The 27,998-nt window shown below is 42.0% G+C and overlaps 1 protein-coding gene across 1 annotated transcript in view; it reads right to left on the bottom strand.

Moving 5' to 3' along the window:
* SLCO2A1 (solute carrier organic anion transporter family member 2A1) overlaps positions 1-27,851 on the bottom strand; it is an 82,553-nt gene extending 54,702 nt beyond the window's left edge. The window contains exon 1 of the mRNA XM_042456819.1: positions 27,650-27,851. Coding sequence (XP_042312753.1) covers positions 27,650-27,745 — 96 coding nt within the window. The 5' untranslated portion in view covers positions 27,746-27,851. The remainder of the gene's footprint in view (positions 1-27,649) is intronic.
* Positions 27,852-27,998: the final 147 nt, after the last annotated feature.

Here is a 27,998-nt window from a genome sequence, read left to right as displayed (position 1 = left end):
TGGCTTGCATCTTGGAGACAGACAGCAGCAACTTTAGGATGAGCAGCGGGGAGGGAGGAGTTTAAACTTCCCTTACCTGCATATATTAGTTTCAATCCAGATCAGGCCCAAATAGGCTTACTTTGCACTGAGATAAATTAGAGGCTCGCTGTATGTCACATACTTAATGCACTATGTAATTTAGCTCTAAGCCCAAACAACATGCTATTAAGCCACTATATAATGTTTGGTGTTCAGATGCACCAGAGGGAGAAATCAGATGAGTCACTTATGCCCATATCTGCCTAATTTTACTTATAACAAAACAGATATAAAGAAAAAAAAAAGAGCTAGCTTTTAGAGTGTACAGTACACACATTTCAAAGCAGGCATCCTTTAAGGAGCATTCCCCCCTCTCTTTCAGTATGAAATTTTCCATCTGTAATGATATATTAATTGGCAGTTTTTATAAATACTTGTCCCTCCATATTCACTCGGGTTAGGGGCACAAGACCCCCATGAATATGGAAAAACTACAAATAACAAAAACACCATGTTTTTACCTGAGAGGACACCTCTCTAGGAATCTCTAGGTCCTCCAGTGCAACTCTGTAGTCAACATCCGACAGACACTGACCACAGATCTGCACTGGAGGAGCTACAAATGCCTAGTAGAGTATTCTCTCTAGGAATATCTAGGTTTTTCAGTGCAACTTTTAGTTAAAGTTGGCCTTACAGTTGCACTGGAGGACCTAGATATTCCGAGAGAGAACATATCAATCAAATCCATGAATAGACAAATCCATGAATAATCAAATCTGCAAATCTCAAAGCCACAAATATGAAGGGATGGGTGTAATTTGAAAAATAAAATAAAAACTTCTGCCCAATTAATCACTGAATCTCACTGTCCACAATGGTTTAAAATGATTAATCTACATTACTAAATTTGGCAGTCTTAATGAAAATCTTCACTGAATCCTTCAATGGCACAGCATCTTGTTCCAGCTTATTCCCCCATTTTTCAGACTCTTCCTTCTCATAATCAACTCATTTTTGCCTTGTTTTATATCAGGATCTGGAACAATGTGCACAATGTGCACCTTCTAACAGTTCTAGACAGCATAGTCAATGGTGATGAATGTTGGGAGTTACAGTTACTCATCTGTTTAGAATTCAAGGCAAAGATTATTCCTACCTCGGCTATAGTGTGATTTCTAAAGGCCACAATAAAGTTATTTTCCGCTCTCAGAATAGTTACTTTTTTGGGCAAAAGGTACCAGATTTCCATCTGCATGTATTCTGACCATAATGGCTGTGGCTAGAGGGAACAGTACCCCAAAAGCAACATTTTCAAGTTCAGCTTCTTTGACAGTGCACCAAGTACCTATTATTTAACTAGATAGAAGTTTGCACAAATTTCAGTATTATCTAGACTCCAACACATGTCAGTCTTGAGACTATCTCTCAGAATATACAGGTTTATGGATGCTGCTGTCTCTTTATTACGTGATCAATTGATACCACTGGCTTTGCCATACTCTGCACATTTGGGACTAGGAGCCATCTGCCAGTCTCTCTTATATGATTTGTATATAAATATGAATCTCTCCATGGCAAAGTGCAGGCTACATATGATTTACTGCAAACTTATATATAAGAATAGTCTCCAAGACTTGAAGAGCTGCATTTTCAATTCAGTGCTGAGGGTTTTGTAAGGTTTTGTTTGGTTCTTTCTTTGTTTGTTTGTTTGTTTTGGTAGACCCTGAATCTAATTACATACAAATCTTTGAAGCATATGGTTGAAATAAAAAAAAACTTTACTGGAAGATGGTGAGTGGGTGGGTCTCTGGATTCCAGCTACTTTTGTGCTTGAGATTTCAGTAACATCTACTAACAGCATCTTAAAATAGAAGTTGCATTTCCACTGAATGGTCAACTGCAATGATGTATCTTCAAAATTCAGCAGGTTACTCTGGAGCTTGTTCATGTATGGTTCTTTGGGCTTTCTTATTTCAAATTGACACAATGCAGAGTACAGAATTCTGTGATTTCAGCCACATTATTTTCATTTTATAATAAATTCTAAATTAAAATAAACAAATTAAAAACCCTGCACACTTTCCCCAAAGTGTCACTTTCATTATAGGCATGTTGATGACACAATGTATATGTCTCTTCTCTCCTAGCTCCTGCTTCCCCACCCATCCCCACAGTAAGGGGGGTAGTTATTTAACAGTAAGGACCATCACTAACTTGAAAATTGGGATGCTTCAAATTATTAAGGGTCTGTGTCAGTTTTTTACATGTTCACACATTAGTCTCCCCCCCCCCCCCCGTGTGTGTAAGGGGGGAGCTGCTTTTAAACCACAATTATAGACTCTCTGAAAGTACTTTCTACATAATTTTTACAAAAATAATTCCTTTCACCATTTCAATGTGTGTGTGTGTGTGTGTGTGTGTGTGTGTATCCAAACTATTAACTGTGCAAAGTATGAACCCAATGTTTGAAGACAGGCACAGAACATTTCTTCTGCTGCACACACAGACACCAGTAGGTCCCAATTTTTCCCCTGCAAGATTATTCCTTTTCCATCTTGGTACAATATTACTGTATATTTAATGCAGAGACCTGAAGCATCCTGTGTAAGGGGGTAAAATCTCCTCTCTTAAAAAAAACAAAACACCTTTCCTGTCACTGCTCTTTTTCAATTGAGAGGCCACACCTAATTATCAAACTGAATTAAAGGCCTTGTTATTTGGCAATAAAATGTAGGATGCAGTGGCTTAGTAATTCAGATGCTAGTTCTGACAATCGGACAGTTGACAGTTCGAGGCCCGAGTGCTGCATGATGAGGTGAGCTCCTGTCACTAGTTCCAGCTTCTGCCAACCTAGCAGTTCTAAAGCATGCAAATGCAAGGAGATAAGCAGGTAATACTTCTCAGTGGGAAGGTAACAGCATTCAGTGCAGTCATGCTGGCCACATGACCACCAGAGTCATGTTCAGACAATGCCGGCTCTTCAGCTTAGTAATGGTGTAGTGATCCCTGGGGGCAATTAGCCCTGTGCGTGGCTCTTACTCCCAGGGAGTCCCTTTAAACTTCCCTTCTAGGATCTCCTAGGTCTCCATTCTCACTTCCTGCTGAGCTGAATGAGACCCCTTTGAGGTCCTATCTCTCGCTGCCACCACTCAGTGAATTTTCCAAACAACCTACGTTTCCCCAAGCACACACTGAGACTTGCTAGGGATCTCTAGATTCCTTCCTTGCCAGCTTACAGCAACCAGTAAACCAAGCTTAAGACGCATGTACAGGAGCAGAGAGAGACAGCAAATACTTTTAAAGAAAGAGATTTATTTTAAAGAAATAGATTAGGATAAGAGGACATCACTCATGCAAAGCCTTCTTGCCTTGCAGATATAGAAAGCATAGTTACAAAGAGTTCATTTCAGGCAAGCTATTAGATAACATAATAAAAGCCTAGACGCACTAACTAACACATTTCCTAGCTACTCACACAGTGATGGGATTTGCAGTCCGTGTTGAGTTTTTTGGATGCAGGGAGCTGGCCCTCATGGCCTAGCTCTTTTGCTTGCCTCTGTGCAAGCACACAGCTGGTTTCCCCAACCAGACACAAAGATGGAGAACAAAGGAAGCATGGTCCTACAGGATATTTAAAGTCCTCTCCTGGAACCTTCTTGAAAAGGCCGCTCTGGCAGTGCTGATTGGCCAGGTGAGCCTTACGTCAGCTATGATGTAGCTGCTCATTAGCATGTGATGTCAGCTCTCATTAGCATGTAACTCCCCCACATTAACCCTTTGTGGTCCAGGAGAAGTCCCCAAATGACTGGAGGGCCCAGTCATTACAAATGGAGATAAGCACTGTCCCCTACAGTCGGTTATGACTACACATTCACGCCAAGGGACTACCTTTACCTTTTATCTATCTGGCAATGAGGGACAAGAGAGACTGGGATGACCACACTATAAGGCTGAACAGTCTAGGGCTGGGAGGATTAGGAAAGGGGTAGGGCAGACTGAACCAAAATACAATTGACTGTCCTTATCCATGCATCCAACCATCCATGGCTTGAAAATACTTTTTAACAATTTCAAAAAACAAACCTTGATTCTGCCATTTTATATAAGGGACACAATTTTACTATGCCATTGTATATAATGGTATTTGAACAACTATGCATTTTGGTATCTATGGGGAATCCTGAAACCAAACCCCAGTGGATACCAAGGTCCACTGTAGATCCAGCTCCTGCACCCCTATTTAAAAAAAGGAAAATCAACTGACACTGCTGTTGACAGTGGTATATTATGGAAATGACAGGAAGCTCTCAAGATTATACCTCCACAATACTCTGGCAAGGAAACAGAATGAAAGCAGTTTGGAAAGCAAATACATATTGGAACAATGTGGAAAGTAATTCTTTAAAAGATCCATATGAATGGCACCTACACATTAATAGGAGCATATGGGTTGTTTTCTATAGTATCCAAATAATGACTCTCTAGTTCATATATCATATCAGGCTATTGCCTTGAAATCAATGAAGGATGTCAAGACACTTGGAGAACTTGTCAAGCTGTTCCCACCTAACTGAAGACACTGATTTATGAGCTGGCGGGAGACAAGTTTTTATACAGAGATCCACTTGTAAACAGGGTGGAATTTGGATGAAGTCAATGTTTGGAAAAGCACTAGCCTTTTTAGGAAATTCTTGTTATATGCTTCCCCACACCCTTATTACAATTCAGAAAATGACCAATTAATGTCCTGAAGAGATTATCTGATCTGAAACGCCAAGAGTCTAGAGACAGTCTTGAGTGCTTTGGAATAGAAAGTGTGCTTAGGGCCACAATTAGAGGGTGAAAGCTGTCTGTGCACCAATTCAGGAATTATTTTGCTTTCCCTGATTGTTCTCTGAGACACTATTTAAAAACTTTGAGTTTTATTTGCAGTTGGAATGTTAATGTTGAAACTATAAAAGCCCAGGCTCTGTGACATTCCACTTTACAGCCCAATACTGCACAATTTTCCTTTCGGGAATGTTTTTCTCTGTGTCATCATTGCACACATGTAGGGGACGGATGTTTCTTCTCTCTAGCTCAAATGTCTGCTCCACCTCTCCAGATCTTGGAAAAGTTACTTTTTTGGACTCCAATGCTTAGAACCAATTCAGGGAGCAATAGTCCAAAAAGACATTTACAAATACTGCATTGCCTCCCCCCCCACCCCTTTCTTCCACCACATGCAGAGAAATAGTCATGGGAAGGCAGAGTAGAACACAATGAAGCCTTGGTGTTCAAATTCCTGTCTCTATCCCTGTCTCTTAAGACCTAAATTTTGCTGTTAGTTATTTTTTGTTTTGCTGTGATTGTTCCTTTTGTATTTTCCAAAAAATGATCTGTTAAGCTTTTAGAAGCCCACTGTTCAGGACATTATCTACTACAGAGTACTTGTTACACCCCTTATATTTTTTGGGTTGGTTCCTTGGCCTGTCTTACAGCTGATCCACTAAATGAAAATCATTATGAAACATTTGAAGGCACTGCCAGAATTTATCATTACTTTAGTTAAGAACCCTTGGGACTGCATGCATGGCTTTTGTCCACATTGTTTGCACGACAACCTTGTGAGGAAGATTAGACCAAAACACTGACTCATCTGAAGTTCTTCTGCAAGCTTCACTGCTGAATGGTGATTTAGAATCATAGGCCCTGTACAAATGGGCCATTAAGCACGTACTGAGTATGTGCTAGGGTTGCCCGGGAGTGTCCTTTTATGCTCCCTAACTCTAGGACGTACTCAGTAAGTTAAAATGGCGGCGCCCTGTCTACATGGGCGCCGCCATTTTGACGTAATGGCTGTGTCGCGTTCAAACGGCATGGCGCGGCTGTTATGTCCTGGCGCCGCTGCAGGGTGCCTGTGGTGTCCTTTCAGCGGCGCCAAAAGGAGCTCCAAAACAGAGCTCCTTTCGCTCCACGTATCACTGGTGCAGACTTTACATGGCTGTGTTAGCGTCTCCCCACTGCTGTCGGGGTGACTTGGGGCATGAAGCCCCAAGGACACCCCTTTCCAGGCCGTGGGGAAGTGGAGTTTTGCCACTTCCCTGAGGCCTAGGAAAGCGGCGGATCAGGGCCTCTGGGGCTGCCGCTGTGGCATCTCAGGCCCCAATCTGTCGGGGAAAGGGGCGGGTGCAGGCCGCCCCAAAGGGGCAGTCTGTATCCTGCCATAGAATCATAGAGTTGGAAGAGACCACAAGGGGCATCCAGTCCAACCCCCTGTCACCTTGGTCCAAGTCAGCACCACCATTTACTACACTGAAATAGCTGGAATATTACTCAGCAGGAGTCAGGGGAGGGACAACAACAAAGAGAAGCCATAACCACCTCATCTCTCCATTTAGGAGATGTTAAGGTCAACAGGAAATTTCCAGGTGGCAATCTGGCAACCATAACTGCCTGGGCCCTACAGCAAGGGTGGGGAAATATTTTTCAGCCTGAGGGATGAATTCCATTTCACAAAAAAAATTGGGGAGGGGAGCACATTCCAGTGCTAGGCAGGGTGAAAGGGAAAAGGGTAGGATTAAAAATACTGCAAATTTCAGCTGAAAGCTCTTATGATCTGGTAAGGAGCAGTGGAAGCATTTCAGCCTTGTAGCACTGGAATAAACCTCCACAATCCCTAGGAAACTATCTGATCACATGAGGAAGGAAGAAGGGCCAGATTCATCCCCAGGGCCTGCAGTTCCCAAAGGAAAACAATCTTTATTATTTTCATTGAATCTGTGAGGCAAGCAATGCTCCAGTCTGCTCAGGTTTGAAGACTTTGCTGCTAATTTGCTAGACAACAGAAGTTAACATTGTGATGTTTGTTGCTTTACTCTCTAGCTATCCTTTGAGAAACTCTAGTTTATTGATACTGGTCAGGTCAAAAGTCATGAATTACACTGCATGTGCAGTAAGGCTGGAACTTTTTGCAATGCGCTCATGTGGTTCTTGAGTTGTTTTCTTTGCCCATAAGCTACTGTGCTTGGTACACAAGCAGATTCCACATCACAAGACCTGAAACATTTCTGATGAGTTGTTGTGGTTTGTGAAGTCGAAGGCTTTCATGGCCGGCATCCATATATTCTTGTGGGTTTTTTGGGCTATGTGGCCATGTTCTAGAAGAGTTTATTCCTGACGTTTTGCCAGCATATGTGGCTGGCATCTTCAGAGAATACTGGCATGGAAGAGAATGGTGTGTGTGTGTATATACATATGTGTGTGTGTGTGTGTGCGCGCGCACACACACACACACACACACACACACTCTCTTCCATGCCAGCATTCTCTGAAGATGCCAGCCACAGATGCTGGTGAAACCTCAGGAATAAACTCTTCTAGAACATGGCCACATAGCTCAAAAAAAACCCCCCACAAAAATCTATTGCTGTGGTTTCTTACCAAAGGATGGAGTGTTAACACTGAGGAGATCTAACTAAGCACACTGAGTCATGACATTCACTGGAAGACTTTCAGCAAGACAATGTTTCATGGACTTTATCACATGGTGGAAAATCGGAGGATTCAAAAGGCATTATCCAGGGAAAGTCATGCGATCGTGGCTAAGATTATCACACATATCATGATTGGAAAGGGCTTATTTTAGGTATAACCAGCAACAAATTATTCCCAGGATTTCCCCATGTATCATTTGTTACTGGTTATTCCCTGGTTATTCCTGGGATAAGTCCCTCTCTAATTGCAACATCATGGATAATCTTAGCTGCAATTATATGACTTTCCCTGGATAGTGCCTTTTGAATTTCCCACGTGTGATAAAGTTCTTAGGCTGACCTACCCCACAGAGCTATTCTGAGGATTTGTTGTTGTTGGGTGCCTTCGCGTTATTTCTGACTTAGAGCAACTCTAAGACTACCCTATCCTGAGTTTTTTTTGGCAAGATTTGTTCAGAGGAGATTTGCCATTCCTTTCCCCTGAGGTTGAGAGAGTATAACTTGCCCAAGGTCATCCAGTGGATTTCATGGTCAAGCTGGGAATCGAATCCTGGTCTCCACAGTCATAGTCCAACACTCAGACCATCCAAGAGAGAAAGAGAGAGAGAGAAAATGTTTCCTATGTACATCATTCTGAACTCCCTGAGGAAAGATGGGATAAAATTAAATGAATAAATGTCTAAACATCTGTGACAAATAGCAGCTATGCCACTTGCCTGATCCAACTTTACTCTTCTAATGCTCCTCCAATTCTTAGAGAGCTTGAAAAAATTATCTTTTTCAACTACTCCCAGGATTTGCCTGCCAGAATGGCCACAGTGTTTCTGAGAGATACAGTCCGAAAAATGAACTTTCCAAGCCCTGAGTGACTGTACTACTATGACCAAAGCATATTTATAAGCACTCACCTGGATGCTGCTAGGGGATTTTTACCCTGTGTGCAGTTAGCTATTGTTTTGTCTTTTTGCAAGTGTCCTTTCTCCTGCTGTGATCAGTGCAGGAGAAACTGCCTTGCTAGTTTACCCATCTAAGAATCCATCATTTTGTTTGCAGGCTGGAAATTCCTCATTGTGTGCATGTTTCCACTCTTTGTACTAGAGTATGTTTTCACTCTACAACAGAATCTTTGTACTTTCACTGTTTCTTTCTGTGTTTTTTTACCATGTAGATAAGGGACTAAGCGATATCAGTTCCCTCTGAGGTTTCGGTTCCTTTTGCTTTTCTTGACCTACGCACTTATGCAACCTTTCTTCTCACACCAACATCACAGACTAGGTCCTTGCTGCCAGTATCAGTCACCCTTCCCTATTATTCTGTTCTTACTAATCTTATCTACAGGGACCACTCCTTGTTGACATTTTAGGCATCCATCCACCACGCCCACAATAAAAAGGACCTTCTCGCTCTCGTTTCCCATAAGTGGTCTGGCTAGCTTTACAATAGTTGCTCTTGCTGCCTTTGGACCTGACCTGCCCTTTGATTATCAATTGCAATTGTTAATTTGCCACATGACATCACACTTGACAAAGACACAAGTATAAGAGCACAAGACATGGGGGGGGGGTCATGACAGTTATAGCATCTTTACCAATCTATTGTGAAATTAGCTCTTAATTTCTAGAGGAGTGCTCGGGAACATTTGGGAATGTTTAGGAATACATTTCCCATAATCCCTTTTCATTAACCATGTTGACAGGGGCTTCTGAGAGCTGAAGACCAAAACATCTGGAAGGCCAAAGCTCCATACAATGAAATGGAGTTTAGCTCTTCAAAGTTTATGCCATAAGAAATCTTTAAAATCCCACAAATTTTGTTGAGGTGTTTTTCCAACTTCAAGCTTACTCCTGCATGGTGTAGTGGTGTGAGTGTTAGACTAAACACTCTTGAGACCAGAGTTTCAATTCCCACTCAGCCACTGAAACCCACTGGGTGACCCTGGGCAAGTCACACTTTCAGCCTCAGATGAAGGCAATAGCAAACCGCCTCTGAACACACCTTGCCAAGAAACCCCCATGAGAGGTTTGCCTTAAGGTCATCACAAGTTGAAAACAACTTGACGGCACACAACAACAACATACCTAATGATGCTGCCATCATATGCAATGTTCCTTAGAGCTCCCTCTGAGCTCATCAAGATTTCCCCCTTCAGTCAGAGTGCATAGGATTGGGTGACAATGACACACCAATGCTAAATTCACCCACAGGGGAGTAGGTCCCACTGAACCTGGGGGTTAAAAGTAGCTTTCAGAGATGTTTATCACACAGAGGTTTTTGCAGCTTAGATCTGGGGTGACTCCTGGTTCAGCTATGCGAATTCACATTATTCACACACATATTTTAGCACACCTGGTTGCCCTTCCATTGCCCTTCCGAATTGAGGGGGAATCGAATCCCAGGCAATTCACATGATGCGGATTCACGCAAAGCAGAATGAGTGCAAATTGTATTACCACACCGCTACATACCATGAGGATTCAATGATTCGAATTGGGACCCTTGCGCATGCTCAGTGGGGGTCTGAACCCATCATGAACCTTTGCACTTCCAGGGTGAAGAAGGGAGCCACGTTCTGGTTCCACTTTCACGTGAATGCTAGCCTCACGTGAAAGACACTTCACGTTTCCTCCTCCCTTCTATTTTCCCATCCCTGGCAGCCAAATTCAAATGGGTCCTCTGTGTCAGAGCTCCCATTCATTTCAGCCAAATCTACATCTGTTCTCCTGTCATTCTCCTCATCCATTTCAGCCACATCTACATTGATTCTCCTGTCATTCTCTTCATCTATTTCAGCTATATCTACATCTTCCTTTCATTCTCCTCATCCATTTCAGCGACATCTACATCTATCCTCCGTATCAGAGCCCCCATCCATTTATTATTATTGTTAAGGAATTATTATTATTATTATTAAATTTCTTTCACTGCAAAATAATCAGTGTAGAAGCTGCAGGTTTACTTGGAAGTAAAACATTTGGCTCTGAAGGAGACCCATTTTGGAGGATTGCAGAACTGATCCAGTTTCCCTTATTCTCCATGCTCCCTAAAGTACCACCTCCCTGAATCAAATCTACTCTCCTTCCCTTTATAACAGTTGCCTTCTCTTAGGTTGCATCCGGTTTAACTGAACTTTAACTGTCCTGGCTCAGTGCTATGGAATACTGGGAACTGTAGTGTCATGAGACATTGAGCCTTCTCTGCCAGAGAGCTCTGGTGCCTCAGCAAACTAATTTTTATTATTATTATTATTATTATTATTATTATTATTATTATTAAAACATTTTTGTTTTTTAAATTATAATTATTATAATTATTCTCCATGCTCCCTAAAGTACCCACCTTCCTGAATCCAATCCACTCTCCTTCCCTTTGTAACAGTTGCCTTCTCTTAGGTTGCATCCGCACTGGGGAAATAATCCAGTTTGACTCCACTTTCACTGTCTTGGCTCAGTGCTATGGAATTCTGGGAGTTGGAGTTTGTTGTGGGGTTCTTGGCTCGAGGCTATGGAATTCTGGGAACTGGAGTTTGTTGCTCCCCCCAGCTTCCGATGGCCCCCTCCGTTGCTCCCATCTCTCCCCCCAGCCTCCTGTTTCATTCCCTCCATCCCTGTCATCTACCCTTCCGAGCAACGGAAGCAATTGGGGCAAAATTGCAGTGCAGCATCATGGGAAATGTGGGACCTTGGAGGTTTGGGGGGGGGGGTGTACCGGGGTGGAAGCAAAGTTGCATTCCACACCAGACCAATTCGGAGTGAAATCAAAGTAAGCTTAGAAGCAATTTCTGTGAATTTGCTTGTTACTGAATTCACCAAAATGAGGAGTCACTTTGGAATCACTGCAGAAGTGCCATGGAATAACCCCCCATAGAAAGTAATCACGTGTGATAATACATCATGTTATCACGTGAATTTGCATCGTTGGACCCGCAGTCACGTCGGTTCAGAGCTGCAAAAAGCTGCAAAAAGCTGCAAAAACCTCTGTGTGATAAACACCAGAGAGTCTAAGCTGCCATACATAACTGTAGGCTGTAATAGCCTTTTCCCCCCGCCCCACAAAATACAGGACAGTTTATAGTGTATTAAATAGAATTATCTCTGAGAAGTACCAAATAAATTGGTCCTTTATACACACCCACCCACACCATTTCATTTCAGCTCTTTCTTTACTGTTCAAGTATTGTTGGCACAAGAAAGATGTAGTCCTTCTCTCATTTGTAGTGACCTTTGGTCCTCCAAATTGCCTCCCCACCTGTCTTGGCACTGCTGCCAAGCCAAACACATGTCCTGACTCAATCACAACAGTCACTGTTGACACCTTGTTTTCCTACTAGTGTTTCCCCAGCCAGGTAAAGATGATACAAGAGTGCCTTGCAACATCCTTCAATCTGCAAAGAATTCTAAGCAAAGGTTGACATTTCAAGACTTGGAAGGAACTGGACTTCCAAATGTCATTGAAATGCATACAACCCAAGGAATGGCATCAGCAGTAGCTTCATCAGTTAGGGCACGTGCCCGGTGGCTGCAAAGATGTATTAACAAGTCTAGTTCTGCTTTCCTTCTGTATTCTTTCTCCTGACTTTGCATACTTTCCTTGAAATAGATGGAATTGTTTTTGTGTTACAAGGGCATCACATTTTGAGCAAAGAACTTGAGCTTATTATCCTTGTGAAAAAAATCCACAAAATTTAGCAGCTGTCAAGTGATTTATTTGTTTTAAGTATCCCTTCTGTCCTCCATATCCATGTTAGCAACATAAAGGCCCCATACAGACAGGCTAAAATAAAGCTGTTTCGGGCCACTTTGGAGGTACTGTATGCTGTTTAAATGATGCATGCGCTCTAAGAGTCCAGAAGCCATGTCAAAACCACAATCCAGTCCTAAGAACTGGAGCGCAGCTTTGGTGCGGCTTCTGGACTCTTAGGATGCATGCATCATTTAAACAGCATACCTCCAAAGTGGCCCAAAGAAGCTTTATTTTGACCTGTCTGTATGGGGCCAAAACCATTCAGTTCTCTTCCTAGTGACAGTAATTTGATTCCTGACTGTTCAGAAGTGATGCTCATTCACCACTGGTAACCAGACAAATGCTACTCATGAACATGTCCCAAATGGGTAAAGCTACCATTCAGTTCTGGCACTGTCATTACAGCCTGCACTTTTTGCAATTATTATAAGTATGCTTCTCTATAGTTCTAAAAATGTGGCAAAGATTTTGCCGCTTCTCCTTCCAAGTTGTCAGATACTCAGCAGCATTACAAATCCACAGTCTTCCTTCTTGTCTTGCTTTGTTTTGCCTCATAACATTCCCACACCAAATTCTGATAACATCCTAATCTTCCTTTCTGCCCAATACGTATGCAGTGAACAGTTACCCCTGTTTCATTTTACTATTTCCACTACTGTTCTTCTCAGGATGTGAACAGCTTTTTCAGTTTTATCCCCTGCCCAAAAACTCATGAGATAGCAAGGCAAAAAGCATCTAACTGGTCCCAAAGGAATTTCAACAATCCAGCTTTCTCTACATCTAGACCAAAGGTGAGCAACTATGGGCCTCTAACTGGTTTGCAACTCCCACTAGCCCTAGCTGAAATTGCAATTATGGGGGATGGTGGGAGCAGGGATGTAGCCAAGGGGGGGGGGGGTTCTTGGGGTCCGGACCCCCTCTTCCATTAGAAAAATGAATGGTGTGTGCTGCTGCGCCGCCGCACTCAAGCCCGATTATAATGGTGGCACTTAGTCTGGACCCCCCCCTGCCTAAAATCCTAGCTACGTCCCTGGTGGGAGTTACACCCAAATGCAGTTGGAGGACCACAGTTGCTCACTTCTCACCTAATCCAATACTCTATATCTATTACATCAGTGGTATTCATTTTTTTACCCTTGGGACCTCCCCCCTTTACATCTACATGCAGATGCCCTGGTCCCCAAAGTTGATGTAGTATATGAATAAAAATGTGGTTTATTTAGTGTACATATTTTTCATTCACACATTCATATAGATATTCATATTTTAAAACTTTATAAGAAAGTAACATAATTCAAATTAGAACAGTTTTTTCAAAAGTAAATCTATGGAATCTTATATTATTGTCATCTCATTTTTCTTTTGCCTTTATTCATCCCATCTGACATCATTGCCCTCCTCTAGTTTCTTCAGCTATTGCTAAGAATACCCTGCTAAAAGAACATTCTTCCATACTTGCAATGTCATGGTCTTTATCCTGGCTTTGCTTATCTAAAGGTCAACAAAACTGCAGCACTGAGAACTGCCACATAAGAATGGCCTAGCTGTATCATCCAAGGTCCACTTAGCATACTATACTGCTTTCAGTTAGAGATGTTAGCATTACAGAAATTTTAAAGAACAAAAATTTTAATCCTGGGTAATTTTAGGAAAAAAGATGGAAATTTGAGGAAACAGAAATATATACAATAGTTAATATTCTTATTGAACTTAAACTTAATTTACTACCGGTACTTTAACAGCATAAATTGAATCACCTATAACATCAGCACTGCAGAAATAAGTCAGTTTGACACCAGTTTAAAAGCTGTGGCTCCATCCTATGAAATTCTGAGAACTGTAATTTGTTGTGGCACCAGAAGTCTGTAGCATAGATGGCTGCATGTCCCACAAAACTACAGTTCCCAGAAGTCCACAGTATTGAACAATGGCAGTTAAAGTGGCGTCAAACTGAATTAATTCTGCACTGCAGATGCAGCCCTAGTTTGTAAATAAAACTTGCTATTGGGCATATTCATGAAATTATAGAACAAATGTATGAATGTTTATTCACAGGTGAGTCGTGATGTGTTTAACAGGTTTTAGTCGCAAGTAAGTGTTTATAGGAATGAAGTCAAGTTTTATAAGCATCAGAACTGCAGATACAACCAGTGCCAGAGACAGGTGTAAAACACTGCACTTTGTGCTACCTACGCACATAGTATCTGGCAATCTGGGAAGAAGGGGAAAAAAGTTAAAAATAGAAACCATAAATATTATGATAAACAAAAGAAAGTGTATTATTTAAATAATAACAGTATCACAGACTAGCAGCATATTTGGATATTAGATAAAATGTTATACCAATAAAAATACATGAGTGCTGTATAGCTACAATGCTGGCCTATACAAATATTTTTACAGTTGTAATATTTAATTATGGCTGCATCCACAGTGAATAAATAATCCAGTTTGCACTGTTTTAACTGTCATGGCTCAATGCTACAGAATTCTGGGGTTTGTAGTTTTGTGAGACATTTAGCTCTGGTGCCACAACAAACTATAGTTCCCAGAATTCCATAGCATTGTGCCATGGAAGTTGAAGTGGTATCAAACTGGATTATTTCTGCAATGTGAATACAGCCTCAGTATCTACATATTGTGTTATCCATTAAAATATGGAAAGTCTGATGATAAGCTTTACTGTTTGGGGGAACAGTAACTCCCCATATGAGCCTACTTGAGTCTTACAATCTTTCACTTGGTGCCACAACCCACAGAGGCCCATACAGTGAGGAAATGGGAGAGAGCTTTCTTGGCGACTGCTCCAAGTTTTATTGAATTATCTCCCAATTGAGATTCAGCTGGTCCTCTCTCCACTGTCTTTTCATCAATAGCCAGACTTTAAAAAAATTAAATAGGCATTCAGCTTTTAATTGGTCATGACAGACAGATCTTTTAATGAGGCATATTTTATTTTTGTCTTTATTATGCTTTGAATGTGTTTAACTGTTTTAACTGGATTATTTGTTTAATATTTTTATATTCTTGCATTACAATTGTTTTAGCTATGTTTTAACTTAATCTGTATTGTAGGCCTGAGAGCCAGCATGGTGACTGGTTTCAGCACTGGGTTACAACTCTGGAGATTGGGGTTGACTCCCTGCTTGGTTTATGGAAACCCATTGGGTGACCTTGGGTGAGTCACACATTCTCAGCCCCAGGAGGGTTTGTCTTAGGGTCCCCAAAAGTCAGAAACAACCTGAAGGCACACAATAACAATACTGAGTGGAAGTCAGGATGTAAAATATATAAAATTCCAAAGGCATTACGTTTCACAATGGTGTTGTGTTTCTTAAATTCTACCCAGGGTGTTCAAATCTGTTTTCAAGAGGTAATGACTACTTCCTTTAAGATGTACAGTACATAGTATTTGTACTTGGAGGTGTGCTGCTTCTGAATACGAACTCAACTTAATGTTCATGATTTAACTTTCATGTCCAGAGTAACTTTGCTGTAACTTGCTGCAATCATAGCCTGGAGTTACACTGCAGACCAAAGATACAGAAAAGACTGCTGGCTAGTTCACAAAGTCATTTCTTCTGCAGTGCCCATGACCACATGAAAAAGTCTGACCTGAACAGAAGAAACCAGGACATAATGCTGTGACCATGCAAAGGCAGCAGCAGTTTTGTCTGATGCTGTTGAAAGCAAATAACTTTCTAACCAAGCATATGTTATTTTTCTAATTTGAACCCTGCCCATCTGTAAGGGAGTACAAAGAAACATGCTTGGTTTCCCTGTCCATTTTATGCCTATAACAACTCCATAAGGTAGGCTGTCATAGGGACTAGCCCAAAATCACACAATGAATTTAGAACAGCGAGAATCTGAACCTCAATCTCCTGACATTGTCATGGAATCACTGTTCATGTGGTAGTTTCTTTAAACAATCTAGGAAAGAGGGGCAGGACTGTATAGAGAAATCATAGGTAAAAATACCACAAAGTCTCCTTTGGCTTGTCTTATCATAAGATTTTCAAAGTACTGTATCGGCACTTAGGAGTGGTTTGCCATTATCTTCTTCAGCACAGTACTGTACTAACTCACCCAGAGCTATCTATAGTGCCACTGCACAGGACAGATCCTGCAGCAAGAAAAAACACATATCCAAGTTGAGTTCAGAAAAGGAAGAGGCAGTGGGGGTCATATTGCAAATATATGTTTTTGAGAAACCCATGTTGACCTTTAGTGATCATGGCATTCCTTTCTAAATGCTTACAGGCTGTATGTTTAATGTTCTACTCTAGAATCTTTCCTGGTATTCATGTCTGGCTGACTATACAGTCCTCTTTTTCTTCCTTTTTGAAAATGGGAACAACATTTGCCTTCCTCCAGTTTGCTGGGACTTCTCCTGTTCACCTGGAATTCTCAAAGATTATTGCTACTTCATGAAAGGCTAGTCACTCCTTTCATTCTTATCATTTGGATTTGTCTCTTCTTTATTGAGGCTCAGCAGCTGGAGAAGCCCCAATTCAGATCAGTTAAATAATGTGAGGAAGGGAGTTTTATTTTATTTTATTTTTTAAAAAACTATTTCCAGTTGAAAATTGTTGGACTGAAACTCCCATTATGCCCCATTATTACTGGAATCTATGCTAACTCAAGGGCTATTGAGAATTGCATTTCAACAATATCAAAAGGGACATACAGTTCCTACCTCTCTCAAAACTTCTAGTTGATGCAGTCAGTCAGTTTTATTCCCATCCTTAAAATCACATTTTTAGTCCTTGTGGATGAGAAGAGAGACTTGAAAGTAGTGAAACCCAAGAAGCTTGAGACAAACACAGAAGGAAGAATTCTGAGCAGTATTCACCCATCAAGCCTTCAGTGCCCTGTACAGTTCCATGACACTCCCTAAGCCTAGCAGGGAATATGTCTACACAAAACATATTATAACACCCCAAAGCCACTTTTCCTTGGTTTAGAATTTTTATTACTGTATTTGTGATTCAGAATACAGTATACACAACCCTGGCCCTTTAGTTCTAGTGATCTGTACTGAATGAGAATGCATAGGGAAGTTTTCCCCTATGGCAACCCCATTCTACTCTGCATATTTTTAAAAAATAAAATATCACTGTCTGATGAAGAAACTAAAGTTTCAAAAGTTAGCACTGAAAATTTTGTGCCTTTTTGAAAGTACTGCAAAACAAACTCTGAAATTTGTGAATTCAAACAAAAACTAACCAAACAGTGATACCTTTATTGTCCAACCGAAATGCACAATATACTTGTTACAAGCTTTCAAAGCTCCACCGGCTTCTTCATTAGGCAAGATGTTACATACCAAACAGGAGAAAAAATGGATATGTTAGTAAGATGCCTGCATTTTGTTGTTTCTGTCCTTAGCTAATATGGTATTGGTGAGGGTATCTTTAGCAGGCTGGTCACTGTTATTATCATTTCTGTTCTCCTCTGCAACAAGGTAAGTGTAAGTAATACTGTAATTCCACTACATTCTGTACTAGTCAAGCCTCATCTGGAATACTGAGTTTAGTTCTGATTGTCTCTGTTTAAGAAAGATACACAAGGTAAAGAGGGTTCAGAGAAGGGCATCAATAATCAAATAAGGTATGGAGAACAAAAAATAATGAGAAACAGTTGAAGGTGTTGATCATGTTCAGCTTGTTGAAGAGAAGACTATAGGGTGACATGATTGCATTGTTTACTACAAGGGCTGTCACAGAAAGTAGGGTGAAGGTTTGTTCTCTGATGCTCCAGAGGGTACGACCAGTTTAATGGATTTAATTACAGAAGGGCAGATTTCATTTGAACACTAGAAGGAACATTTTGACAGTAATAGTAGTTCAGCAGTGGAACCAATTGCCTAGTGCTGTGGTGGGGTCTCATTCTCTGGATATTTTTAAAAAGAGGCTGGTTACCTACTTTGGTTGCTCTAGCTAGATGTCCTGCACTGAGCAAGGGGCTGGACTCAATAGCTCACAGCGCTTCTGTCAGCTATATGATTCTGTAACTTTAACTCTGTGACAGATTCACATTAGGGTTGCCATAAGTCCAAAATAACATAAAAGCACACAACAACAAGGTGTATGTATACCTTCTGTCTGTGGATAACAGTCCATATTCCTGATGAAGGCTAGTTTCTACTCCAACTTCCCCTAATCTGGTGCTCTCCAGATGTGTTGGATTGAAACTGGATGTGCCGTCTGGGAATGTCAGGCACTGCAAAAAACATCTTGAGAGCACTAAGTCAGAAAGGATTGCTCTAGTTCATGAAAGCTGACATCACAATACATTTATAAATCTCTTATAAGTCTCTTTCTGGTCTGTGTCAGTTCCGTACACATGGACCTGTTCTAACTTTCACATAAACAAGGAACAAAAATTCCCATTTTTTTCTGATGTAATTTTCACTAGCATATGGATTTTATTATGGGACAATAGGATTTTTATATGCAACTTGCATATAAAATTTGGAAAAGATTATAATGGTCGACAAATTGGAAAGCAGTAGGAAAGTAGGAAGGATTCAGATGGACTGATTTAATCAAGAAAACTAAGCCATAATTTGTAAGGTATAAGCAGGGCAGTTGATGATCAAGGCTCTTGGCAGTTTTTCATTCATAGGGTCATCATAGATTGAAGCTGATTTGACAGCAAATACAACAAATACAGAACTTGAACGAAGAACTGCGTCACAAAACTCAAAAATGTACACAGCCTGAAGGGTAACCCTGTTTCATCTCCATATTAGTTCAGGATGGGACAGTTAGGTTGGTTGGTTGGTTGAAAAATGCAAACCAGATGAAATTTCTTTCTGCTCCTGACAATACAGTTAACCCTCTGAAAGATAAATTATAATTGACTCAGCTGCCTAACTTAATAAACCTTTGCATCATAACCAGACTTCCATGAAACTTAAATAGTCATTCTGTTTGTTTTAGCCTGCCTCCTCTCTGGTGTAAGAAATTTCCTCATGAGATCTGACTACTTAATTCAGAACTTTATTTCATCATTAATTTCAAATCTGTTCTACTTTGGTCAGGCCTCAAATGGAATATTGTGTCCAGTTCTGGGCATCACAATTCAAAAAGGAAATTGAAAAGCTGGAGCGTGTCCAGAGGAGGGCAACCAAAATGGTAAAAGGTCTGAAACCATGCCCTATGAGGAGCAACTTAGGGAGCTGGGTACATTTGGCCGGGAGAACAGAAGGTTAAGAGGTGATACAGTGTGCCCACGCCATACACGGGCACACTATATGTGGCTTCCAGCTTATGCGGAAGCCACGTTGCCATTAAAGCAATGGCATGCACACCCATGGCACGCAAGCTGCCCCAAGCCGTGAGCACATGCCCCATTGTTTCCAGTGGGGCGCAAGCATATGCAGATTTCCCCTTATGTGAGGGGATCCGGAATGGATCCTCCCGCATAAGGGGAGGGCCTGCTGTATACTAGTCCTGTTTAAATAGTTGAAGGGATCTCATATTGAGGATAGAACAAGCTTGTTTACTGCAGCTCCAGAAAATAGGACCTGGAGCAATGGATTCAAGCTACAAGCTACAGGAAAAGAGATTCTACCTCAACATTAGGAAGAACTTCTTGACAGTAAGAGTTGTTCAGCAATGGCATATGCTGCCTCAGAGAGTGGTGGAGTCTCCTTCTTTGGAGGTTTTTAAGCAGAGGCTGGATCTGCCAGGAATGCATGCATGGCAGGGGGTTGGACTGGATGGTTCCTGAGGTTTCTTCTGATTCTAGGATTCTAAGATTTGTTGGTGCCAGTTCTCCAACTCACACACTCTCACTGCTAACTGCTGCCTCTTATCCATCAATCTGTCATAATGAACTTTCCACAGTCCTGGTTGCAGATATCTAAGCACAATGATAAGAGAGGACTAGCTCCCCCTTTTCCATCAGCAAATCCAGCTGAACAAACCCATTGAGCTGATACCTCAAGGGTCATGTGGAACTGATTCAGCCGTATGCTTGACTCCCTACAAGAGATTAAGAAGAGGTTGTAGATGGAGTGGGATAGGATGAGGGGAAAGAAGTACATAGCATCCAGGACTATATATGAAAAGGCTATGTTTGTTATTTCTGGAACAACTTTTGAGAAAGGCACTTTGTAAACAATGTGCCATAAAACAAACAGGAGCTCCATTATCTTGAGCTGACAGACCGGAGCTTCTCAACAGAGAATTTTTTTCGGACTGGAACTAAGGCAATGTTGAGCAGCTGCCAGTGGTGCGTAGAAGAGTGGTGCTGTTTGTTTAGTTTCTGACACAGCCACGTTCTCCACAGGTAAGGCTTTGGCACTGATCCACCTATTGCACAGAGACAACAAAGGAGCGCTGAATGTGCATACACAGCATGGCACCTGCTAACCCTTATGAAGAAAAAATGTTTGTCGTCAACAGGTTGCAGATGGGAAAAGTCAGCTAAATAGGTCAGAAGCAATCCCATGGCATGCAAACAAGCCATTCTGATAAAGTATAACTGTTTTAGGCAACCAAAAATCATTCCATCAACATTTCTAAGAAACATAAAGTGATGCAAATAAAAGTACAACTTGTTATATTTCAACATGTTCCTATAGTTTCCCCAGCATGCTTACTGATATCAGAAGACAAAAACCATGTAAAACAAACACCTCCCTCATTCTTCAGAAAGCCTCACCTGTTGTCATACTGCCATAGGTATGAACCTCTACAGATGCTTATGAACAAGTTACAATTCCAACAGTCTACTAAGTGTAGAACAGAGTGAGAATACCTGAAGCCCACCAGAGGCTGATTTATTCCTATCATGCCTCCTCATTGACTGGGCTGACAAGGTCTGGTGGTAACTGGAGTCTTGCAATATCTGGAAGGCATAAGGTTCCCCACTTCTGTTGCAGATGAAAGCATCAGTATAATGTAGGGGTTAGAATACTGGAGTGCCACTGTGAAGACCCAGGCTTGAATCACCACTTGACTAATGATCTCACTAGCTGATCTTGGATAATCTTCTGGCTCAACCTCACTAACTTGCAGAGTTGTGGAGCCAAATTTGGGGGGAGGAATTGGGAAAACTATCTATGCTGGTAAGTGCCAAGGCAAGAGATGAACTTGCTATAGCAGAAATAGGCAGCATATAGTGGTTTCACTATTGGACTCTGGCTGCATCTACACTATAGAAATAATGCAGTTTGACACTGCTTTAATTGCCTTGGCTCAATGCTATGGAATTCTGGGGACTGTAATTTTTTGAAACATTTAGCCTTCTTTATTGGAGAGCTCTAGTGCCACAACAAACTACAATTTCCAGAATTCCACACCATTCAACCATGACTGTTAAAGTGGTGTCAAGCTGGATTATTTCTGCAATGCGGATGCTGCCTTAGACTCTGGAGATCAGGGCTCAAATTCCCTCTTGACTACAAAAACTCACTGGGTGACTTTGAGGAAATCAGTCTCTCCGTCTCAGAGGATGGCAATGGCAAACCCCCTCTGAAGAAACTTGCCAACAAAACCCCATGATAGATTTGTCTTAGGGTTGTCCTAAGTTGGAAATGGCTTGAAGGCACACAATACACACACACCAGAAGTAGTACTGGATCTGTAGGGAGAGTGACTTAGGGGACTTGCTCCAAATATTCTTGTTTGAGTTTGGTGCCTGATCAGGTTTTGTTTGTGCTCAGTTTTTTTTATGAAGCCCATGGTGGATGTTATTCACTTTGTACTCACTAATACAGGTGATTCCATGTAGAACACATTGCTTTACACCAAATTCATTTTATCTGGAATGATGAGGAACACATGTGAGCAGCTCTTGCTTTTCTGTCCAAGACAGCTTCACATGCTATCTCTGTTCATGGCTGACTCTCCTTGGAAAAATGTAACCTAGTGAAGGCCAGCCTGAGAAAGCAAGAGAGGGATAAGTCTTGGGAACTTGATTTTGGCCCAGAAGAATGCAAGGCAAGAGACATTTGTTCTCTACAGTGTGTCTAGAGGTTTTCTTTCCTGCAAGTTCACATGGGGCAAACTCTTATAACTGGTTAGTCTGCCTCATGAAAACTCAGGTTTATTGTGGAAATGCTGACAAATTCTTCCTTGTGGTGCTTACTATCAGGAGTGTCAACAAAGCATTACATAATGATAGTGGCCAACAGACCATTTCTACTCTCCATTAGCTCTGGAATGTGCTAGTGAGAATCACTGGAAAAAACCTATATCCACTAGTGTGTCCTTCAAAGAAAGAAATGTAGGGTTGATTCCCTCTCTGGGTGGGACATTTGTGCATTGATCACAATCATCCACTTTCCATGACTGGTCAGTTTTTCCATCATCACAAATTTTATATATTTGTCTCTCACTTTTGTCCTTGGATTTAGGGCAGTTTACAACCATTTACAACCATTCTATGCTATTATGATACGATCACTGACACTTCAGGGTGCTTCCAGATGAGGCATTTTATCATACAATAACTCATCCATTCATTCATGGAGGGGGGTGGGTCAGGTTCCATATATTGTTGTTAACACTTTGAAGCTTCACATGTTTTCCCACCACCATTTGACTTTCCCCACATTTTTCTTTCCAGAAAAAAAAATCACACCTAAAATTAACTGGTGAGATGGCCACACTGGTTGGTTGCACTAAGGTGTCTGTGTATGGAAGCTCCCCTCTCATCTCCAAAATGCTTAAACTTGAAATAAGTGGTGCCCTGCCATTTTTATTCTACATCAAAGCTTAGAAAAGTTACTTTTTGGACTACAGTTGTGAGAATGCCCCAACCAGCATTGTTAGTGGCTTCTGGAATCTGTAGCCCTACAAAGTAATTTATCCAAGATCTATTCTAGATCATAATCTTCACTCTTAACAAGTTCATGGGTATGTTTGCTTGTAGCTCTTTTGCTTTTTCTTATTTTGCACTTTGGATATTAATTTTTCACTTGCTTTATAAAAAAAAAAGTCACTCTTGTGCGCATTTCCTTCCTTAGTAAACTACTGTATAAACAAAAGCTACTTTTTCTCCAAAGGCAAACCTTTGAGATTTTATACTGTAGCATGTCTATTCACCAAACCAAACCAAACCAAACCATCATGATTTCTAATGCTACATTGTTATGAGCAGTCCGTCTGAGCAAGTTTCGTTGATTTCAGTGCAACTTTTAGTGACCAAGACATGAAGACTGGCAAAGACCTAAGCAGAACATTTAAGAGATCCTGGTTGTTTTAATTTTATCTTCATCTGCTTTGAATTTCTTAACCATGAACATTGTATTTTTAGTGAGCTTTCTCACGTTTCTAAATTTCACTTCTCCTTATTGTATGGAATCAAATATTTGCTTTTTGAACTGTAAAGTTGGCAGACTGTGAACAGACTTTATGCTGATATGGATTTCTCCTGTGTGCTCTTAACAATGTATGAACTGGAAAGATTGCACTAAATTGCATGGCACATTAAAAGGTATGTTTTGCATTTGTTTCTCCTTAAAAAGGAAAGGAAAGGATTTCAAGCGGGGATTTAGAGTGGATTGAACTCTTGTTACCCATTTTGTAGTCCTCTCCTTTCATGGTATTAAATCCAGTTCTTATGGCAAAATGGAGTAGACCCATACAGGTACACTTATCTAACATATCCATTTGTTCATTCAATCCACTGTACTTGGGACTAACAGTTGGAACTAGCCATGATCATCATCAAAGCTTCTCAAACATTAGTCCTTCAGATGTTCTGGATTTCAGCTTCCAGAATTTTTGACCATTGGCCAAGCTAACTAGGGCTTCTAAGTATTGGTCTAAACACCTGGAAGAGCAGAGTTTGATAACCACTGACCTACATCAAGGCTGGGAAATATTTAGTCCTCTAGATAGTACCACACTTCAATTCCCTGCAACTCTAGCTAGCAGGATAAGTAGCAAGGCATGTTGGGAGCTGCAATTCAACAACCACTTGGAGGACCACACAGTCTGAATCCCTGATCTATACACACACAGATACAAACCACTCATTCAGTGTAACTTGCTAAACTTGGCTCACGGATATTACCTCCAGTAAGGACAATTGTTATACTTTTCTTCTGTTCCCCAACTTTTTTATGAACTTCCTTGGTGGTCATTCATTGCTAAGTGAGGGGTGCAGACTCTATGACTGCATCCACACTGCAAAAATTATCCAGTTTGATATCATTTTAAAAAATGAATGTCAAAAAGTGCTAAAGAATGCTGGCTTAGCAGAATTCAGTCTGACTTAGCAAAAGATTTTTCTGGGCAGGGGGCAGCTGCTAGCCAGCTGAGGAGATGAAAAGACTCATCTACACTGCAGAAATAATTAGGTTTGGTGCCACTTTAACTGCCATGGCTCAATGCTTTGGAATTCTGGGAAGTGCATTTTGTTGCAGCACCAGAGCTCCCAGATAGAGACTTCTAAATGTCTCACAAAACTACAGTTCACAGGATTCCATAGCACTAAGCCATGACTTTTGCAAAGCTAGATTCAGTTCTGCCAAGTCAGCATCCTTTAGGACATTGTTACATTCTTCTATCAGCAAGAGTACCAGGAACTGCTACTTTCTCATCATCATCATCATCATCATCATCACCCACCCAGAGGACAGAATACACATGGAGTATATCACACGGAGCTTTTGGGTGGTTTTGTAGCTCAGTTCCAGCTCACTTCCGAAGTGATTACACTTCCAAGGATGTGGTTTCACCTCATAAAGGGACTGTTTTATCAGACACCATTGATTTCAATGGGAGCCCATTGCTTCAGCAGCGTTTCTGAAGTCACCCCTCATTTTGGTTAAAACAGAAAAAAAGTGGCTTCAGAGAATTTGCTTCCTGGCTGCCTTCAATTGCACTGCGATTTGGTCTGGTGTGGAAAAGCACTCCGATGCCACCCCCCTTGGCCCCTGTGTCCTGCTCCATCATTCCCCTTCTCCTCCTTCATGCCATCTCCTCCTCTCTGCCAACCAGCCGATCCCATCATCCCCTGCATCCCCCTAGACCCTGATCTGCTCCCCTCCTTCAGCCTCCCACCAATCCCATCATCCCTGCCTTCTCCTAGCCCCCCATCTGTTCCTCTCCTTCCCCCTGACACCTAACCCATCATCCCCTGAATGCCCCTGCATCCCCATCTCGCCCCCTCTGCCACCTAACCTATCATCCCTGCTGCTCCTGCATCCTGATCCTGGCCCCAGAGACCCCCAGCCACCTATTCCATCATCCCCTGCCTTCTCCTAGACCCCGATGAAGGATGACAGCTAAGGAGGGGGCAGGGAAGGAGGATAGCGCCCAGAGCCCCACTGAGCATGTGCAAGGGGACTGATTCAAATCGTTGACCCCTCAAAGTATGCTCTGGTGTGGTAATACAATGTGCACTCATTCCCCTTTGCTTGAGTCTGCATCACATGACTTGCTTAGAATCAAACTGACTTCTCTTCTCCCTCACTTCGGAAGGACAACAGAAAGGCAGCCAGGTGTGGAAAAACATGACGTTTTAACCTCAATCCGAATTGCTAGAGAGGAGTGACTCTGGATCTGGTGTAAAAATACATCACGCTTTGCATTGCTAGAACAGGAGTGACTGCGGATCTGAGCTGCAATCCCCCCCCCCCAATGTGTGATAAGGTCCATGTTAAACAAACCCAGTTGTTTCCCTAAGAGCCCCAGGCAAGCTGTCGCTTTTTACAAAGAACCCGCTTTCCAGATGACAAAAGTTAGGACAGTCTCTACTCCAGAGGTGAAGGGGGGAAAAACACCTAATCTATGCCAGCACAGTAGTTGGCTCACTGACAGATGAATCACCATCCAATTAAAACACCGTCCTTGGATTTAAACCAGTTCCAGTTTATTTATATTCAGGTATTCCAGGTTAACCAAACGGTGAACCAGAGAGGAAGCACTAGCTGTACGTAAATAAAGCCTGGGTTTACTCATGAGGAAGGAGGAACTTGGCAATTGGCACTATGCATTCTGTTCCTGGCGAAAATTTAAGATTTATCTGACAGCATTCCACATTACAACCTCAACTGAGTGCTTTCCAAACAAAGCAACATCTCCACTCTTTGCTCAGTTGTCATTTATCTATCTAGCTTACATATATCCTGCCTTTCTGCTCTCCATGGGGAAATTACTCCCGACCCCAAAGTAAACACAAAATTGAAATTTTTGACCCCACTCTTGTACATGTTTATTCCTATGTAGTTGTTACTAGCATCAGTGAAGCTTTGTTGTTGTCCCTGTGTGCCTTCGAGTCATTTCTGACTTATGATGACCTTAAGGGAATCCTATCATGGGGTTTTCTTGGCAAGTTAGCTTTTTACAATTGTATTCTATTATAAAACGAATGAACCCTTCTAAACCTGCCAAGAAAACCCCTATGATAGCTTCACCTCAGGGCTGCTGTAAGTCAAAATGACTTGGAGGCGCACAACAACAACAACTACAACCGCAACCAACCAGTTGCAGTGGTTTCCAAACTTTGGTCCTCCAGATGTTTAGGACTTCCACTCCCAGCATTCCTGCCCATTGACAACAACAAACTAAACACCTTGGAGCAGTGCTTCTCAAACCTGGGTCCTTTGGAAGTTTGGGACTTCATCTCCCAGCTTTCCTGCCCATTGACCAAGCTGGCTGGGGCTTCTGGGAATTGAAGTCCAACCACCCCCCCACCTGGAGGACCAAAGTTTGGAAATAGCACAAGTCTCCAGAAGAGCGCTTGAGCAGTGGTGAAGGAGCATGGAGCCCATCTCAAAGAAGTCTATTTCCATCCTTTGACAAATATTTGTAAATGCGGATGGGTGACCGAAGCCTCAAAGATACAGCAGTCTTAGTCTGTAGAATCCGTATGTAGAGAGATCTCGTGGCGTCTTTCAGGCTAACTGAAAGAAAGAAGTTGGCAGCATGAGCTTTCGTAGACTTCAGCCTACTTCCTCAGATGTATTGTGTATGGAAATGAAGTAGCAAGTAGTTCCCAAAGCCAAAGTGGTCTTGCCTCTTCATTCCATACACACTGCCCAGTTCCCAATGTCTTTGTCCACCAACGACCATCCTTACAACTGGACCTGCCGCTTCATTTCCATCCCCAAAGGATTTTGAAATTGAATTGACATTCTCACATACCTATGGCATATATATATGTGTGTGTGTGTATATATATGACTGCCCTTGGCTTTCCACTCCACTAAATGCATCTGAGGAAGAAGACTGAAGTCTAGGAAAGCTCATGCTGCCAACTTCTTTCTTTCAGTTCGTCTCAAAGGTGCTCCATGGAAGCCTCAAAGTCAGTCTCAAAGGTCCTATACAGAAAAGTGCTAGTCTCAAAGGTGCTATAATAGAAGCCTCAAAGTTCGTCTCAAAGGTGCTCCATCGAAGCCTCCAAGCTGGCAAGAGGGACCCCTCTCCCTTCCCTCCCTGCCTTACCTTAATGTTGCAGAAGATGCTCCCGGAGCAGAGCTGGAGGGCGGGAGGGGGCTCTGCATTCCGGGGCGCCTTGCTCTGCTCGGGCTGGACTCCCATGGCGGGCTCCCCGGGGCCAGGGCTCGGCTTCTGGGGCTCCTCTTCCTCAGGGGCAGCTCTTGTGGCCTCTGCCTCTGCCTGCCTCCCATGCGCCTGGAGGAAAGAGCGGGAGCCGGTGGCTTTTATAAGTCCCTGCTGAGGAGGGAACTTGCCTCTCTCTCTCCTCCCCTCTTTTCCTCTCCGCCTCAAAAGCCTTTCCTGGACTGCAGGGCTGTATCCACACGGGAGAAATAACCCGGTTTGGCAGCGCTTT

This window comes from Sceloporus undulatus, chromosome 3 (assembly GCF_019175285.1).
Source record: "Sceloporus undulatus isolate JIND9_A2432 ecotype Alabama chromosome 3, SceUnd_v1.1, whole genome shotgun sequence".
NCBI lineage: Eukaryota > Metazoa > Chordata > Lepidosauria > Squamata > Phrynosomatidae > Sceloporus > Sceloporus undulatus.
This window is presented reverse-complemented; position numbering and strand designations above follow the sequence as displayed.